Source organism: Homarus americanus, unplaced genomic scaffold (assembly GCF_018991925.1).
Source record: "Homarus americanus isolate GMGI-L3 unplaced genomic scaffold, GMGI_Hamer_2.0 scaffold23598, whole genome shotgun sequence".
NCBI lineage: Eukaryota > Metazoa > Arthropoda > Malacostraca > Decapoda > Nephropidae > Homarus > Homarus americanus.
Window position 1 is genome coordinate 4,499,308 of NW_024731054.1, and position 19,130 is coordinate 4,518,437.

Sequence of the window (19,130 nt, forward strand, 5' to 3'; positions counted from 1 at the left end):
AGTCATGAGTATATAATGTGAAATTATCACTCAACTTGCTGAACCTAATAAAAAGTAGTAGTGTGGGACACAAACTCATCACAAGGTGTTGGTGATACAGCGGTAAAGCTGTATTTACACTGGATAGACCAACTGCCCGAATGGCTGGTAAGCAGATAAGTGTCAAAAATTATATAATACAGTAGCTACTACGAGCAATATTTTTCCAAATTTTTAAAAAGAAAATGACAAGCAACACAAAAAATTGTGACATTAAAAATCTTCAAAATGAGGAAGTACAGTACAAACTCCCTATCTATGATATTCCGCTTTAACGATGGTGATGTATTAAGAACACCCCCCAATTTACGATGTAAATAATCCGCATTAACGATGGTCATCACCCAGCCAACGCGGACGTATCACTCGGTTCAGTTGTGAGCTGAGGTCTACGGTGTACAGTACCTGCGCATTGTCACCCGGTGCACAGTATCAAGCTTTGTTCCATGGTGAGTGCACATGGCTGTGAACGTGTAGCTCATGATAATCGGTCAGTATTGGTGTTGTTACTTATCATCTGTGTTTTGTTTTTTTACCTTACAGTGAGTGGACAACACAAGCATTCACATCGTACTCTGTTTTGGTGAATGTGAAGTGATTTGCCTCTGTTGTTGTGAACATGATGTGAGCAGTGTCTACCAAAATAACATTATAATCGCTCGCTCTGTTTTTGTGACAGGTACTTTCGCTCTGTTTTTGTGACTGTGAAGTGAGCAGTGTAACTTTGTAAATGTCTGGGAAGGCCGAGGCATCCAAGACAACCATGTCTCTGAGGTGAAGCTTGACAATGTTAAGCAGCATGATACTAGCCAGAGGCTGTGTGGGAGTCCGTGACATCTCCACTCCACCTACAAGAGTCCACTTAGCCTTGATGGGGACATGTGATGATGACCAGGTTTATTCTTCAGGATGAGGTGAGTGTTGTTTAACTGTTTTGTACTGAAGGTAGTACAGTACAGTATTGTAGGATTTTTTTGTCAGATGTGTGTTACTGGACTGGTTGGTAATGTATCCCATTGAATTCTATGTTATAATGCTCCCTATCTATGATAATTCCCTTGGTGATGGGTTTTCTGGATTTTAACCCCATCGTTTATCAAGGTTTACCTGTACTGTATTTTATATTCTATGAATATTAATTTTTTTTTTTTTCAATATATAGCTACCAGTATGAAATAGAATGAAAATATTTATGAAGCAAATAAATATACAGTAGAAACAAGAGCTAAGTAAAACAAAAACTCCTAATTACAAAAAAGATAAACAGGTTGAATGTGAGAATTTAAATTTTGAAGCAACTGGGAAGCAAGAATCTAGTGACTGCTCCCGTATATCGATATACACTCCACATGTTGGGTTAAATGAGGAACAGAAGGGCAAATTCTTGGACTTGTTAATGGCCATGTTGATGTACACACAGAGGATTATGAAGGATGCATGGTGGAAAAGGCTACAGTACAGTACAAAGAATATGGAAGCAGAAATAATATTTGAATTTGGGGAAGCACTGAATATTGTTGTATGCAACACACTGTTTAAGAGGAAGCCAAGCAGGCTAATTATATAAGAGTCAGGCAGCAAAAAACCCAGATTGACTACATATGGTACCTGGTACTCATCGAGAAATAATATAGGAAGCTTGTTTTGGATGTACAGATGAAGAATGGAGGTGAAGAATGGAGCCTTCAGAAGCTGGATACTTGTGGTATTGTGACCTTCCAACTCATTATCAGTATTTTTGAATAGTTGCCTGGAGTTATTGACAAACATAAAAGTCAGGAATTAATGGGAAGTTTAAAGGGCTCCTGCTAATAGTGTGAAGGAACCGTCCTCTGTAGAAATATTCAAAACATCCATGTGTTTATACCGATACTGTCGACCTTCTTGGGGCATGAATTCCTCCTTGTCCTGTTGAACTGTAGATTTCATCTAACAGACATCTTTGAGGTGTATGGAATTCCTCAACAGAAGCCCTAATTAATATAAAGTGGGAGATCCAAGAAGTTTTGGGTGGGGGGGGGGAGGGGAACATGGCAAGTAAGTGAGCCTACCCAGCTGATTGGCCAAATATTATAAAATAAGTTGAAATAGCTCAAAAACTATAAATTTCCGAAGGAAAAGATAATGATTAAATTTGTATTTTTTTTCTCTACCTCCCAATAAATGACTCAATATTCAGTTAGGTGGTGGCAACTTCTAAATATTAACCCTGACGCGTGTTTTAGTTTGTTATCTCTAGTGACGTGGAGGGGCTTGGTGGAGTCCACAACCTGGAGTGTGTTGGGGCCCAAAGTAATGGAGGGAGGTGGGAAAAAGGTCAGAGGAGAGGTTATTTGCATAACCATTGTCTTAGTATGGTTGATGGTGACATGGTTGTTGGCGGCCCAATTTTGAAGATTGCTCAATATATTCTGGAAGGCGGTCAAGTTAGGAGTCGAGTTGTGTGTGTCCCTAAAATAATATTAAGAACGAATTTCCAGATTTGTACCAAATGTGGAGAGTTTTATATAGGCGTAACAAGGTCCATGTGATAAGCTTTTGGTGCTAATGTGCTGAAATAGAGCAAGTTTTGCTTGCCATCATAACGGTAAGAGCAATGAGAATATGTAAAGTTTTTTTAGTTAAAGAAAACAATGACATGAGGCAGTCTCAAGTGGTGACTACTGGCTACATTTTCTCGTATTTAGAGTAATATTACTACAGTAGTGTGATATTTACCCTGTCGCGTTAGCAGTTCATGGACAGGGATTGCATTCACTCAAGCGATTTAATTTTTATGCAACTGTCACGTTCATATGGGGAAATATACATGTTTAACACCTCAAATCAATCATCCTTGGAGCATGAGCAGAGTTGTATCAAAGATATTTTCCATTTTATGGGGAGTTTACTGTACATATTATCATATGCTATAAGTAAAAAAAAATACTGTAAGGGTACTGGTAACTCAAGAGTTAAGGGAAATGGAGTATTTCACTTACTGGAAATGACCTAGTAAAAAAAAATAAATAATAATAATAATAATAAAAATCCTACATTTGTATATGCTACAATACTGGTAAACCCAACCTGGTTTGGATAAGACCATGCAGGGCCAATACATGTAGCAACAAAATGCAATGCTTTTATATGACAAAAATAATTCTGACAAATATTATAATGTGCGATAGTCTGCTGTTCTAACTTTACCCTACAAGTGGCAGCACTTCAGTATGCAAGGGTCTTCGAATTTTGTAAAGTACTGTACTGTATACTATATTACAACTACTGTATCAGAATTTGCACATATGTAGTCCAGGGTAAGAACAATTAATGACAAAGTGATAAAAGATTAATAGCACTCAATAATGGCATAATTCATCGAGTTGTTAATAATGTGTAATGAAACTGCAACTCTGAGCCGTTTCTGTCATCGTGTCCATCATTACCCGTCCCTTATCTATTGAAATAACTTGTTCAGTTACTTAGGATGTCAATATAATGCATATTTATGTGCTAGAGTAAACTCATCTATGTACAGTACTTCATTGGTTAAATGACAAGTCAGACCATCGACCCTAAAATAAGATAACAACTGTAGTAAGACGATAATATAACTAATGTTATAGAGCTACTGTCAATAACTAAATGAGATGCAGTAAGACCAGTTTAATTAACCATGGCACCAAAGAGAGTTGGAGATCAACCAACTTTTATGAGAAATAATGTAATTTTGCGTCCTCAAGGACGCAAAATAAGCTAAAAAAAACTGACGAAAGTGACACCCATTTACCTGTCATGCCTATTGATCAAAATACTGTTCTGGAAGTTGGATTAAAATGGTTATGAGTACGAATACAGAAAATTATCCAAATTTACACCCCGAAGAACTGCATGATAAAAACTTGAGGCAAGGCGAGTTCATTTCCCAAACATCCATATACAGTACTGCAAAGTATATACTGTACTCTCAATACAAGCAATCTTTAACGGTATTAATAATAATAATAATAATAATAATAATAATAATAATAATAATAATAATAATAATAATTACGAGTACCGATATTATTTTTAATAAAATTGAAAACACATCACATGGATGTGAATGTACAAGTAATGTGGAAGAGGCGATTACAATAGAGTGGGCTGCGTCAACATTCTCCGCGCGCGACTCTGGCTGGTGGTGGGGAGAGCCGTGATGAGTAAGAGGCGGCTGCGAGACGGCCCCCGCCGTTGACATCACACTTCCCGTCGCACGTGGGGCCGCCCGCGACGTCATCACTAACCCGTGACGTCACTGATACAAGTAACGTCACCACCCGCACGCCCGCGCCCGCGCCCACCACGCCCACATAAGCGTACACACGCCCGGGCTTCACGCCCACCAATCACCGCGCGCTCCGCGCGGTTAAGCCCCGCCCACTACGCCCCGCCCCATCTACCCCCAACCCCCCCTCGAGTCAGGCAGCACAAGCAATGAGGAAGGTAGGGGAGGGGTGAGGTAGGCCCACAGGTGGGGGTAAAGGTTGGGGGGAAGTCATCATGGGTCATCATCATCATAATCAAACAAAATTCAACAATAAATAAAAGTAAACATACTGCAAAGCAAAAATGATCCTTATACACTTTGCACTAGTAGCGACATCTGAGCGCTCCCTATATCACGGCTGCATTTAAAAGTTCCTAGTTATTGCAACAAGAGGAATAACTAAAGATGTATTTGCTAAATACTCTTATCTAGATTTAATATATTTAAAAACTAAAAACGAAAAAAATATCAACACAACAAAACAAGTCCTATGATATGGTAGCACGTTTTCAGCAAAGTACCAAGGCCGCACATTTTTGGCGCTCCTGATTTGGTTCATCGATTCTTTGGCGACCACGTGACCAGTTCCTTCGTACATCCGGGACCCACCAATTATATTTAGTCTGTTAATCTTGAATTGCCATCATCTACAACACGTAAAACTTATGGAGTCGAAATGCGTGCATAACATCACGTCTGTCCGTCACGCGGTTAAACTGCTTGCCCGCCTTCAGACTTGATCTTCAAACTGGACGACGTCTGGGGCCCGTCTTGCTATTATGATAATCGACCCTGCTCCATCTCACCCAACACCCTTACACCCTCATCCTCGACCCCCGCCACGTACCACGTTACAACAACCCCAGGGTGTAAACCCCACACCACTACCCAGCCTCACAATACGCATCATCCAAGCATCCGCGACTATTTTCTGATTAGGGGAGAGACAACTTCTGATTGGAATTTTCGAAAATTGATGTAAAAATGGTGAATTGTCAACACCGTGTAACAACCATAGATCCAAGAGACATACACCTTCGTCGCCTGCTACATTTACAGTCATTCCAAACGCTACTGACATTCCTCAGGATATTTGCCATCTCGGTTGCAACTTGCGGTTAACATTACACCTACTGATAATGACATCCAATGGATGAATAAATATAACTAATTAAACAGACAAATCATCATATCGGAGATTATTTAAGGATGACCTTGAGGGTGTGCAGCGAGTGTAAGATGTGTATGCACAGGGCGGTCCGAGGAAAGGATGCAAGTACGAAGGTGAAAGAGAGTGGAAGCCCGGACTCATGTTACTACCCGACGCCTCACAACACCTCCCAGACCAATGACAGCACTGCCTTCCTCATCCTCAACCTCCACCTCCCATGCCAGTACTCAAGGACTACTCCTCTACACCACCTATCCTGAAGTCGAGGGCTTATGGAATCCAACGCCCCCGAGACCACGTCCTAATTTTGATGGCTGAAGCAGGCTACATAATTGGTCCAGAAATAAAACTTGCATTTTTTACGTTTAGGGGGGAATGAAGGTTCGTTCACAACTGCCCTTGGGGCGCTTTGGCCCCTTACATACCCTTGAGGTCATACTTCATGGCGGTCCTCACTCGGGGACGTCCCCAAGTAAGGACCATGTCAGGAAACACGTCCCAGGCCCTCTGAGACACCTCCGAGATATCCTAAGTAAGGGAATATGTGAAGTTGGTTTTCTCCTACAGAGTGACTGTGTTCTCACCATGAAACACAGACGCTGTCATCCTGTACACCAGCTCTACAAAATGTCCATCTGCTTCTCCCCACCGGCCCTCTCCCTGTCCCTCACCAACCTTAGATCATCTTATCATGAGCTTCGGAATATTGATCATCAGAGAAGTATTATGTAAAATTAATATCTCTAACTGAAGGCTTAAATTCAACTTGTACTTGTGTTTTCATGCTTGTACTTACCAATTTTTGAGACACCAGTTCTCGATAGTTGAACTCCGGACAGGACTTCTCATTGGACTCAGCCAGTGTCAACATAATACGCAAGCTTTTAACCTTCTTCTCCCTTTTCTTTTCCTTCTTGATAGGGCCAAGGGTAGAAAAGGCTACCTTCTTTGGTTCCGTCATGATTCTACAAATATTTCCATTCAAATTTAATATAAACGATAGATATTTCGGATGACAAACATTCAAACACTACACCACTTCCCTTCCATCTTTCACTACTAGCATTCATGCGCATGCGCAGACTTCAAAAGACACAGTGGCGCGAATGAGAAATATACAATTATAATACTCCTTCCATGGGATATAGATTTTGTGTTTTCGTAGAGGATAATTACAATTAAAAAAAAAAGAAGATATTTCTCTTAAATAAACGATGCTGCACATTTCCTTCTTGTTATACACAAACAGGGGATCAGTACTATATAAATTGATATCACAAAATAAAAGTTCAGGGTTTTTCATCCAGTTATTTTATAGACAGTAGCATTGAAAGATAATTGATAAATAAATTTATCCTCAAGTTAGGTAACTAAATAATTGAATGCAATTTAAGCACGAAATATTTTTGTCTTGTTTTATGCTAATGCCCCTTACTGTTTTCATACGTCAAATGAAACTTATTTATAGTCCTCTAAATTAAGTTTTAACTATAGAGTTTAATTTATTGTTATTCAGTTATACAAATTATGTCAAAAATTTATTTTTTGCCGATTTGTATGATCTTTTAGAAATAAATAGACAGTGATTTGGTATGTTGTCTTGCTTTGCTTACTACTAAAGTCATCATGGCTGATGTACGAAGCTTTGGAATCAGGGATCTTTCTCTTTGGTCTGGTGGGCCTACTCCAGGGCAATTCTACAACTTTCCTGGATATAGTAAACAAAATGAGGCCAGGTCTCACACCATGTAAGTATTTTTCGAGGTTCCGTTGCCGTGTGCACTGTGATGCTCCCGGCGTCTTATACCAAGTCAGACTCAGCCCAAGACTCGTTGCTTGGCTGTCCAACAATGATTTTAGGTGACCAATGGCGCTGCAGTGGCCTTGGTAGTATTTACAGTCATGCTCAAGATGACCTGTGCCACTTTATCCTCATTATTCACCCTAGCTTATAAGAAAATTAATATTTCATGACAAAGGTCCGGCTCTTGTAGCAACCTAAAGAAAAGTTGTGTGATTTTATTTCTCCATAATGGCTGAATTTATATAATTATGTTACCATTACGGGTCTTTTTATATTAGTGCGCCATTCTATCTCTCTGTGTTAGAAACATGTTTTTCCAAATGTTTAAACAATTCTAAGACTTTCTTCTATGACATTTTCGTCGGAATTTAAGGGGGTAGGTTAAGTTAGGTTATATTTCTTTCGGTATTATAAATATCATAGAAGAAAAATGTTTTCAAATTGTCTAAAAATTCGGAAAAAAACATATTTCTAACACCGAGAGATAGAACGGTGCACTACTATAAATTGACCCCATTACGATAGAATAAAAGTGATTGGTGTTTCAGGTACCCTTCAACATCAGGTACTTCAGTCGTTGGCCTAGTGTATAATGGAGGAGTGATGCTTGCTGCTGATTCCCTGGGCTCATATGGGTCACTAGCAAGGTTCAGGGATGTGAAAAGGCTCTTCAGGGTTACTGATAAAGCAGCTTTAGCTTGTAGTGGAGACATTGCCGATTATCAGTTCATCAAAGAAGTCATCGAACAGAAAGTGCAAGTATCAAATCCAGTGATTTTACTTTGGCTAATACAGGTACAGTATTGACCCTCTAATCTGGGACCAAGACCGAACCGGGTTAGAGGATTTTCTGGTGTCCTGGATCCTAGGTCATACTGAACATCTGCTACCCCAGACCTATCAGTACACTGCATCAAGTTTTTTTTTTTTTTTTCACACACTCACAAAACCTCAGTTGAACATGGGTTTCACTTTATTTATAACAATAACAAATTAAATGAATACGGCCTACATAGCACCGTATCTTGGATTTGTTTGGGTCTGACTCTCAGAAGCTTGAGATGTGTCACAAGACAATGGCAAGCAGTAGAGCTCATAAATAATTATTGTTTGAATAAATAAATAGCCTTATAACCTGTATAAACCTTGGAGAATCCAGACCCAGCATTATTGGTGCAGATTTTACCTAAGACATTGCTCTAAGTATAATCCTCATTTCAGCTGTACTGAATACATTACTGAAGTATGCAGGTCTTCACTGTTTTCTAACCTTATATATGAGTCTTGTACCCATAGCATTAACTCCTTTTACTGTACATATCTCTTGAATCTTTTTATCACTCTCTACATTCTCATTGTGGTTATTTACACATACATATTGTGCCAACTGGGCAATACTTTATGTTCTTGGTCATATTAAAAGCTGATCCTATATTAGTTACCACATATCTCTTATATTTCGTTTTTCCTATTTTTTCTGTTTACTGTACATTATTTGGTATTGTTTAATTTCACACAACCATGGAATCTTTGGAGTTATATCTTTGCAATCAATAGTTTAAACAATTCTAAGACACTTTTCTTCTATGACGCTTCCCTCGCAAATGACCTATGTATACCGGGGGGTTCCAAAGACGTGAGGTTAGGTCATTTGTGAGGGAAACATCATAATGAAAAGTGTCTTAGAATTGTTTAAACTATTGGTTGCAAAGATAAAACTCTTAAGATTCCATGGTTGTGTGAAGGTAAAACGTTACCCATTATTTATAAACTCTGTTTTTAAAAGATCTCAGATTTATTGTGAACCTTCAATTCCTCACATCAGTAAATTTTCAATTGTATTGTATCTTATCTGAGAGGGAAGATTATGGGGAAAAGCATAAAAGTTTTTGTTGTAGAGTAAACCCCCGATATAATTGACTAATTGGGGGAAGTCTGGTTCTGCTAAAGTCAAAAGTCTGATAAATTCAGATCTGGAATAATAAAACGGACTCGGTCTGTTATATACCAACATAATCTGAAGTGGCTATGCTCATTTTACCATGCTTGAGGGGAAGTTCACTTGCACAAATAAGCCCTAAGCTTTTTTAGTAGCTAACTAATACCTTTCAGGCACATAACTCAATAAATGTGTGTCTGTAAGGGGTGTGGATTGGTGGTGTTAACATCTTGGCTGGATTGGTTCGTGTGAGCGGAGCTGTGTGGCTGGGTCATATGTGCCCATTTACCCTGCTTACAAATATTTATGGCACTTGATATACTTGTAATTTTGGTATTCATAATAAATACAAGCATATTTTGTTTTCATGCTTGTATGTTTTAAAATACCAAAATTCAGTAGCTGCAAAGTAAATTTCTCCAATCACAATCTGTGTGGCTGGCCAGCTGCTCACTGCAGAGTTGCCACTTTTTTTTTTTCTACAGTACAGTACAATAAATATACTTAGTTATATCTACCAAATAACTTAATGAAATATTGAGATTAAAAATTGACTTAATGATATGTGCAAGACTAATGTTAATTTGCCAAGCCAACCTTTATAAAGCAATATTTTACATTAAAGTGTGTGTGGTTGTGGACTGAACAGCCGATTCACCTGCCGTGTGACAGCAGTGCACGGACTGTTAGGTGGTCAAACCCACAAACCCAAGGTTGAATCATGGAAATACATACTGTACAATACAGTACTATACTTTTAACTCTGAAAACAAACTCATAGAGGAATATAGATACTGTAGACTGATTTATTGAGTTAAATTATCATAAATTTTTCAAAGCATACAATATGCAATGGTCTATATTATTATTATAGGAACATATTATGAAATAGATTAATAATGAGGAACAATCTGAACAAACTGAACAGAAAACTAACAATTAATTGAACAAAAAAAATCGGAAAGTGTTGAATACCTGAACTGTACTGTCTGTCATAATATTCTGAACTCAGTTTATTTGGATTTTCGGTAATTTGAGTAATTGAGTACACATTATATATTTTTTCAGATGGATATAAACCTAGAACAAATGGGTCAGAGGGTCCATTATATAGGGGGTTTACTGTACCATGTGAAATAAAGATACGGACTGTGTCGGCAAACTATGTTGTAAAGATTTTTGGCTTTATTTTGTAGTGGACACAATGAAAGCACAAAAAATGTAACGTTTTATTACATTGTTTTGCAGGCGTGATGACGAATGTGGAGGTTACACTCGTGAACTTAATGCTGGAGCTTTACACTGCTGGCTGACTAGGGTACTTTACAATCGTCGAAGTAGATTTGATCCACTTTGGCTCGAGTGCGTTGTTGCCGGTTATAAGGATAATGAACCGTAAGTTGAAGTCTCACACTTGTATTGAAAGATGAATAGAGATGTCTTACTTTAATACACATAATTTTCTTAAATACTAATTACTGTACTAAATTCATTAGATATCATAAAACATTGTCATTAAACAATGTTTACCATTGATTACTAAATCGCTACATGTTTAAAATAGTGTTTAGCACAGATTACCCAATCAATGATATATTTTCTCTTCTCAGGAATTGCTAGGGAAAAATTTATGTGATAGCAACACAATGACAAAATGGATCCTAGCCCATTGTTCATTTAACAATTACACTATCTTATTGAAGAGAAAAATATAAACTTGTTTTATAGATTATTCCCTTTACTAAGCAACTTCTGTGATGCACTCACTTAATCTATGGGTTGAAGAACTCGTGAAGTGGTGACTGGGAGCTAACCTTATTTACAGTACAGTATTAATTTAGTCTTGTCAAAACCATTGCTTTAAAGAATGGAATTGGATTAACACAGTATCACCTTTTCCTTCTCTATTTTCAATTTCTTTTTGTTCTTATTTTTTCTTCCCCCAGGCCCCATTGTGGGTCGTTTGACTTGTGCCTGGGTGGGCTAATTCCCGTAAAAAAAAAAAAAAAAAGTTTTCATTTAAAGAAGGAGGGCCATGAGCTTGGACATCACACTAGTGTGCACAAAATGCATCCGCTGTCAGGTTGGTCACATCAGGTTTCAGGCCTCACACCCAAACTATTTTCTGCTTGGCAGGATATCCTGCCAAGGTGCCACTGCATCATTATTTACACTTGAGAAGTTTACAGGCTGAAGCCACAGTCCTAAAAGTACATGCAGGCATTCCTCTACTTGTGAATATTCGACTTAAGAACTTTCAGAGATAAGAACAAACCTGTTCATATGTCCACTTGCCTACATTAGAGTACAATTGTCCCTCGGTTAACGAACACAATTCATTCCAGAAGGTCGTTTGATAACCTTAAATTTCGTTAACCGAAACCATTGTTTCAATAGGGTTTTGGGTAATTGGTTCCAGCTCACCGAAAATTACATAAAAACTAAAAATAAGTGCAGTGAGTTACACTTACTTTGAGGTGTGCATCTAGAAGGCTCCTGGTTGATGATGATTATGGAAATTAGAAATGGGGTGGAAGGGAGAAGAGAAGGCATTGGGGGTGGAAGAGAAGTCACCCCATGCTTCATGCTGCCATTTCATCCATAAAATTTTAGTTCACTTGGTGTAATTCAAGACTATTTTCTTTAAATCAACACTGCACTGCATTATATATTGTCAATATGTAAAATAAACTTCAGAATGACCAATAATTGTACTGTAAAAATAGTTTATGTTCAAGAGAGTCTCAAGCAAGATGCTTCCTCCACTGAGCAGATACACAAACTGACGCCATTCTGGGTGAGTCAAGTGGCTGTTGGGCGCGCTAAAAACTAGTTCCCTGTACTTCAATTATGTTAAATAATTGTTAAAATTGCTAAAAATTTTAATATAAGACTTGGAAAATTATTGAATAGTACAACCTTCTTGATATTTACTCAAATGGTAACGAATTTAAGCCCTAAAACCTATTACTGTATTGGCGGAGTAATGCTACAGCTGGTGAGCAGGCGAAAACATATTGGGAAAAATTCGTAAGGAATTCATTAACCGAATTGAATATTCTTATGGAAGGTAATTTGTTAACCGAGGGATCACCGTATATACTATTTCTGCATTAAAATACTCTGTTGCGTGCTGAGAAGATATACTGTTCAGGACTAATAAAAGACCGGCTACATATAAATGTGCAAGAGGACTATTGTCATCAAATGTATTGTTGTTTATGTTTTTGGACTCTTGGTGTTTGAACCACAAAACAAATAATGTGATAATTCATGGGTACTTACCCCAAGGGATGGAAAGATGCCTAATGAATTTAGTGTCAGTTTCCAAAACCAATTGTCATTACTTTAAAGCTAACAGCAGTGGTGAACTTGTTTTTGAATAAATACTTCACCTCCTGCAAGAGGAAGATTCCGTTCATTTGGAACTACAAAGTCAAAGGTCAGTGCCATTGTTACTAAAAACAGAATTTAGATTTTTTTAGCCATGACTCAAATTTCTATTCACCAGGAAAGATGAAATTGCATTGTGTCTTGTCCCTAGAAAGAAGTTCACACTAATATTTATGGGGTAACTCGATCAGAGTTTGTGGTCACTGTATGGTTGACTGAAGGATCAACCATCAGGTTTGCTGCTGCTTTTATTGACTTGAAGGTTTACTTACTATGGTTCCACCTTGATAAGTCACTACTGTTCCACTTATTACAAAAGAGGAGTGTGAAGCTTTTTTTTTCAGCATTTTGTCTGATTGATAAACTTAATTTAAATTATGTGAAAAGGTTCTCTTCCTTTTGCTTGTGGATTATGTTATGTAGGATACAGCCAAAAAAAATGGGGGCTATAGTATTCATGGTAAGAAAGAGGATCACTTATTTTTAGACTGATTTTGACTGGATTAAATTTGACAGATTCTTGGGTTATGTGGACAAGATTGGAACTGCCTTTGAAGCCAAGGAGGTTGCTACTGGATTTGGTCTTCATCTGGCAGTTCCCATGATAAGAGAAGCCAGAGAGAAGAAGCCGAACCTAACACGTGATGATGCACAAAAGGTAAAGATAAATAACATTATCCCCCTGCCCCCACTGATGAATATTCTCAAATATCACTAAAAAAATCAATTAAATATTTGTACCATGTGAATATTCCATTGGGATTTTTGGGACATGATGGTAAGGAACTACTAGGGGTTTCGAGTTAAATGAGCTAGCAATGAACATGAACTTGTCCAGGTTGCTTTGAGACTAAAACTTTTCAAAATACAGTAACTACCATATCATGGTTAAGATTCCACTCACTAAGCACCAATTCCCTTGGCTTGCAACACTTTAGAAGAATCTCCCTGTCTCAGAATGCAACTTGCTTTCCGAGTTCTATCGGAGGGAATGTTACAGGTCACTTGGGTCATACTCTTGGTTGTAAAATAAAATTTCTTTTTTTCAGTAAGCAATGTATTTACACACAAACAGAATTTAAGGTACAGTATACATATTCCATATTAACATCCCTCTAACACACATGCCTTTGCTCCCCTCCACTTTAAACTTTGGACAAATGTATGTATCGTCTGCATTGTGTCAATGTTTAGTCATGATTATTAATGCATATCTTTTCATGCAGGAGGGCATTTTAGTGAATAAAGGCTTGAAAGAATGGAAATAAAAACTTTAAATGTGTTTATTCCTCAGTTGCTGAAGGAGTGCCTGAAAGTACTATATTATCGGGACTGCCGTGCTCATTTCAAATATCAACTGGCTGATATAACCCCTGAAGGTGTAACTATCCATGATGACATTAACATGAAGAAAGAAACAAATTGGGAAGTTGCCAACTATATCAAGTAAGGGTTTAAATTAGTTGTTTATTGTATTGTTTTAAGCTCTCGGATAGCTTGTGAGATCTTGCTTGTATACAACACCCAGTCTGCCAGATATAAAATTGACTAAGTTGTCTAATGGCTGGTTACATGTTAGATCAGCATAAATTACTGCGGCACACCTCTTTGACCAACAAACAGTTGGTTAAATCATTGCTTTGAATCTCTAGGCCAGTGCTTCTTATTTTGCACAAATATGTCTTATGTGCTACTAAATGTATTCTGCCTCTGTCTAGAACAACTCATAAATATTTCTATCAAGGCTCAGGAGCCTAAGGAAGCTGTAACCCATGGCAGCTATGGCTAATCCAAAGATAAGGCTTCTTCAAAACAACCCTTAAAATGGGTTATATTGAACCCCTAGTTGCTTGAAGGCTGGAAGCCAATGGGTTGTGATATAGGCATAGCATATGTGCAACCCATTGTTCTTGATTCAGGCTTGGTTACAAATTTAGATACAGGACTAGCTTACCTCATAAGGTAGTTTCAATGCATAAACATTGGTAAAACAGTTGATAAATACACTCTTATCTCAAGAGTAATACCTATAACTGCATAATTCAATTTAATTTTAATAATGTACCAACTTCCTACATATACATACAGTGCTTATCCCCTCCCCTAAAAGTACACGAGTAATTGGTGTCAACAGAGTGGTGCATACTTAGAAACAGTGTACTTGGGCACCATAAACTAATGGGGAAAAAACCAATTGGTTCCAGAACCCTTCCAGATACACACGAACCCAAAACTGGTCTTACAAAGCACTTTTTCTGCACATAACCTCAATGAACATTACCTTCAGTTAAATATGTGTACCTTAGTTATCTAACAATAATAAAACCGAAATAAGCCCTTAAATAAAAAGAATACTGTGAACATACCTGGTGGTCGTGGAGAGGCTGGCTTGAGTGACGGTTTCCTAGGCCTGGGGTTGTGCTATAACCCCTCAAACTCATCAGATGCAGAGGGGCTAGGCTGAGCTGCAGAGGTGACTGACTGAGGGGCAAGGGGCAGCTGTAGACTGGCCAAAAAAAGTGATGATAGACTGGCATAGCCGATTTATATGGCTTGTGTAGAGGCCTTTGTAAGGCCGGAGGATGCGGTCAATCCGCAGCGCCTGTGACTCACTCTACCTGTGTTGTTTGTCACATCTGTTGCCTTTAGCAGGTGACGGTTGGTCGAAGAGAAATACTTATTCTTGGAGGCAATTATTTCTTGATCTGGAGGCTGCATGAGTGACATTGTGTTCTTGGGCAAAAACCAACCTTTACATTGGGATGACGTACGCTTAGAATTGCTTGATGACCAGGTGCATTGTTCTAATGCAAGGGAATGCTATGTGCCAAATTTTTTCTCACAATATGCTTTCGTCATGGGCACAGGGTCCTGGTCAAACCAGTCAAGAGAGATCTTGCAGTTGACCCAAGCTTTTTTGTTTACATCCACGTGACTTTGTGACTCCCTGTTGACACTCTTATAGCACCTTGGTCTTGCACTACCACCATAGGAAGCTTGTGATCCCCTGTAGCATTGCAGGTCATCATGTGGGGTGATCCTGTCCTTAGCAGGCTTGAATCCCAGTGCACCTCTTCCCCCCCTCCCTGTGAGATATAAAGTGCTAGTGGCATAAGCTTCTATAGGGTAGGTGTCCGCTGATATGATGTTGGCACTTGCAGCTCCGAAAGGTTTGTCAGCATTCATTTTTCATAGTAGACCTTCGCTGTCTCACAGGGCATTGCTGAATAGACCGGCATCATCATCTTGGTCTGTTGATCAACGTAGATAGACAGCAGTTTCTCTGTCTTGCCATGATCGACTGTAGCCTTTCTTATATGATAAATGTGATCATGAGCAGAAGTAGAGGATCTTTCAAGACCTGAAGTATCTTATGGTTGTCCCAATGGCCGACAAAATGTGTGGGCCACTAACACCATTGTCCAGCCAGTCTAATATCTCCTTGTGTGCCAGGGTCATCAACTTCACTCTTCTGCCTGGCTGGGCAGGTGCTGGAGTCCCAACAGCAGTAGGTGGAGTAACCATGGTAGCTGTCACAGCCAAAAACACCTCAAAAAGCAAGCTGTTGTAGTATCTTGAGGAGAGGACAGGACTGGGACTGGCACCCACTTTGTTGATGTCACAAATTTACATGCTTTTACTTGGGTTCCTCATATTTGGGAGGAGCACTGTATATCTGTGTATTATATATGTATACTGATAAAACAACTGTATTAAATTTATTTATTTTCCTTTTTCAGGGGTTATGAATAAGAAATTTGCCAGCATTAATTGGGAGTGAATGGATTATCTGAAGTATAAGGTTGGATTTTTTTCTTTGGTATTTGTCATATGTTAGTTTTCTAAGTACTGTACTGTCATGTTCACATGGAAAGCATTAAAATAAAATTCTTTAATACAGATACATATTGCAGTTGTATAATTTGTACCAGTTATTTTGAATAGTGTATGAGTAGACAAATAGAAATTGAGTCCACACAGGTTGGAGTCAGCAAACTTCTGGTGCACTTGGGAATCCTTCAGAGGTATACACGGAGGATGTGAAAATAAATTGATATGTATTGTATAGTTCCGTTCAGAAGTTGGTTATATTCTGTTGGTGGAGGGCACATAGCCTGTTGTACCCTTCCTGGACAGCAAGGCAGGCATAGGCCAGAGTTTATTCCGATCTTGTGTCTTCTATGCCAGATAGGTTGCATGCAGGTATTGAGAAGGGCAGAGGCTAGCAAAGGTATTAAATTATGTGAAAAATGGAATTCATTTGTCCTAAAGTGGGAGTGTTGCATTATTTCTAAATAGATATTGGTAACCAATAATTTTCAGACTACAATTTATACATACACAATATGTAGATGAAGAAAATATATATGACATCTATTCGCCATAACAATTGATGCAGAGCACTTCTGGCAGCGAGAGATTATTGGGTGACGGGACGACTCTCGAAGCTGGTGATTATGTTTAAAATGTATCCCTATTATTTGTATTCAATCCATACTATATAATACGGTTACAAACCCCCTTTAGCCACTTACCAGCTTCCACTGGCCAGGTCGTATGTACAGAAGTTTTGTAAACCTGCTCTGTGCTTGACCTTCTGGTACTCTTGCTTTACACCAGGCCTTATACAATCTTCGTTTCTACTTTAACACTGTGTACATCATCATTCCACCACCATACCCTGCTGTGCTCTTAGTCCTGACATCAGATCACCCTTTAATGCTGCCTAGCAATTCTCTAAACTATAGGCCACTTAAATACCAATTGATGATTATTCACACAATTTATATTTTCCACTTTTATTCATTTTGTTGTTTGTATGCACAAATGGTATATACAATGATTATGTACACTGCTCCTGTGGACAACAGTGGTACACTTACTTCTTGTACACTGCTATATACATGTCAGTTCAGTACAAAATATAAACAGCATGTTTCATTTATTCCAATAAACATTTAACCTAATTCAAAACCTTATGAATTCACTCAAAATTAAACTATGATTGCACAATGGACAAGTTAAAAGTAAATGGCCTCTGTCTTATCCTACCTTTATCACTCACAGATCTGAGACCGTAGAAATGCCTTTGCTTGGGGAATAACTTCAGGAATTTGTATTAGTCCATGTAATGGACATAAATTAAATAAGATATTAACCGTCTGGTTATTGTGCATTCTTAATTTTATGAATAAAATAACAAATACAACTATTATGAAACGGCTTTCAAAACCAACCATACAAACACCAGCACACATGGTCATTCCTGCAATAGCAGTCATCACAGACAAATATAAATGAACAGTTAAGTGTGTGATCATTTGAACATGAACAGTTAAGTGTGTGATCATTTGAACAAGTGCATGTAAGTGATATAGTGAATGTGTGTGTAAGTAAATGAGATGAGAAAATATAATGGTGTTCCAACACCAACGCTGCATATTACTTTTCACCAATGCCCGTGACATGGAACAGCATTGAAATTTTAGTTACAAACCAATATTAACACTTGCATGTACTTGAGATAAATAAATACCTGCAAGTAACATGTACCAGAAATTCACATTGATGTTTCTCCATGTTAACACACATGGTCAGTGCTATGAACTGCTTATTTTCTTTAGGTACAACCTGTATAATACCAGTCTTTTTATATATATTATAAAAAAACCATTCAACCTAAAATCCAATATTGAGTACATGTACTCAGGGTATGCATTCTTTGAGTCTGTAGAATGACATGATTGTCTGAAGTACAAGAATAAAATGTTTAATAAATACATAACATATGGTGCATTAAATGCTGACAAGGATCATATGGTACCATCGAGAATTTTCTCCAAATATGATTTAATGGACACTCTTAACAGAAACTTCTCGAACACCTGGGAACAATGGATGTGTTTATGAGCAGAATGGGGGTTAATTTGGAATGGTTTCAGATTCTCCATTCATTTTTCAGATTGCAGTGCTTATAGCATTTGAGAAGTTTTTGGTGAGAGTCTACATTAATACTCTTAATATGCTCATATCATTCAATGACATGCATTCCAATGCCTCCTGGATGTTCATCACCCCCACTTCTGGTATTTTTCATCTCATCCTTCATCTTTATCCTCCTCCATCCTACCAACCACCTTTGAATATACACTTTTGCCAATTTTTCACTTCCCATTCTCTCAAAATGACTGTACCACCTTAGCAAGCCATAAATATGTCTAAAACTCCTTATTCTTATCTTATTCATTCCCCTATATTACTCAAACACTAATTTCAGGCACCTCTAATTTGCTTCTTCCTCTTGTGCCTAGAGTCCCTGCTTCACTTCCAGAAAATAATATCAACTATACAAATCTGTACATTCCAAACTTTGCTCCCTGTGACTTGTAGTAGTACTATCTCCATACATTTATAAATGCAAGTATCACTTATTTTCTTCTACTACTCTGCAGGTCCATTTATCACCAATTTCTCCATTAACACACGCACACAT

General features: G+C 38.1%; 2 protein-coding genes across 8 annotated transcripts in view; one reads left to right on the forward strand and one right to left on the reverse strand.

The window, feature by feature from the left end:
- Nucleotides 1-6,570, reverse strand: part of LOC121867534 (ubinuclein-1-like) — a 61,083-nt gene extending 54,513 nt beyond the window's left edge. For all 7 annotated transcript variants that reach the window (XM_042367528.1, XM_042367530.1, XM_042367527.1 and 4 more), the window contains exon 1: nucleotides 6,298-6,570. In XM_042367528.1, the coding sequence (XP_042223462.1) occupies nucleotides 6,298-6,462 (165 nt within the window). In that variant the 5' untranslated portion in view covers nucleotides 6,463-6,570. The remainder of the gene's footprint in view (nucleotides 1-6,297) is intronic.
- A 526-nt stretch (nucleotides 6,571-7,096) lies between these two features.
- On the forward strand, nucleotides 7,097-16,541 carry LOC121867535 (proteasome subunit beta type-4-like). The gene is made up of 6 exons (XM_042367531.1): nucleotides 7,097-7,249; nucleotides 7,854-8,060; nucleotides 10,493-10,639; nucleotides 13,154-13,295; nucleotides 13,932-14,083; nucleotides 16,378-16,541. Exons 1-6 carry the CDS (start codon nucleotides 7,128-7,130, stop codon nucleotides 16,388-16,390), a joined length of 783 nt encoding a protein of 260 aa, XP_042223465.1. The 5' UTR covers nucleotides 7,097-7,127; the 3' UTR covers nucleotides 16,391-16,541.
- The last annotated feature ends 2,589 nt before the right edge of the window (nucleotides 16,542-19,130 follow it).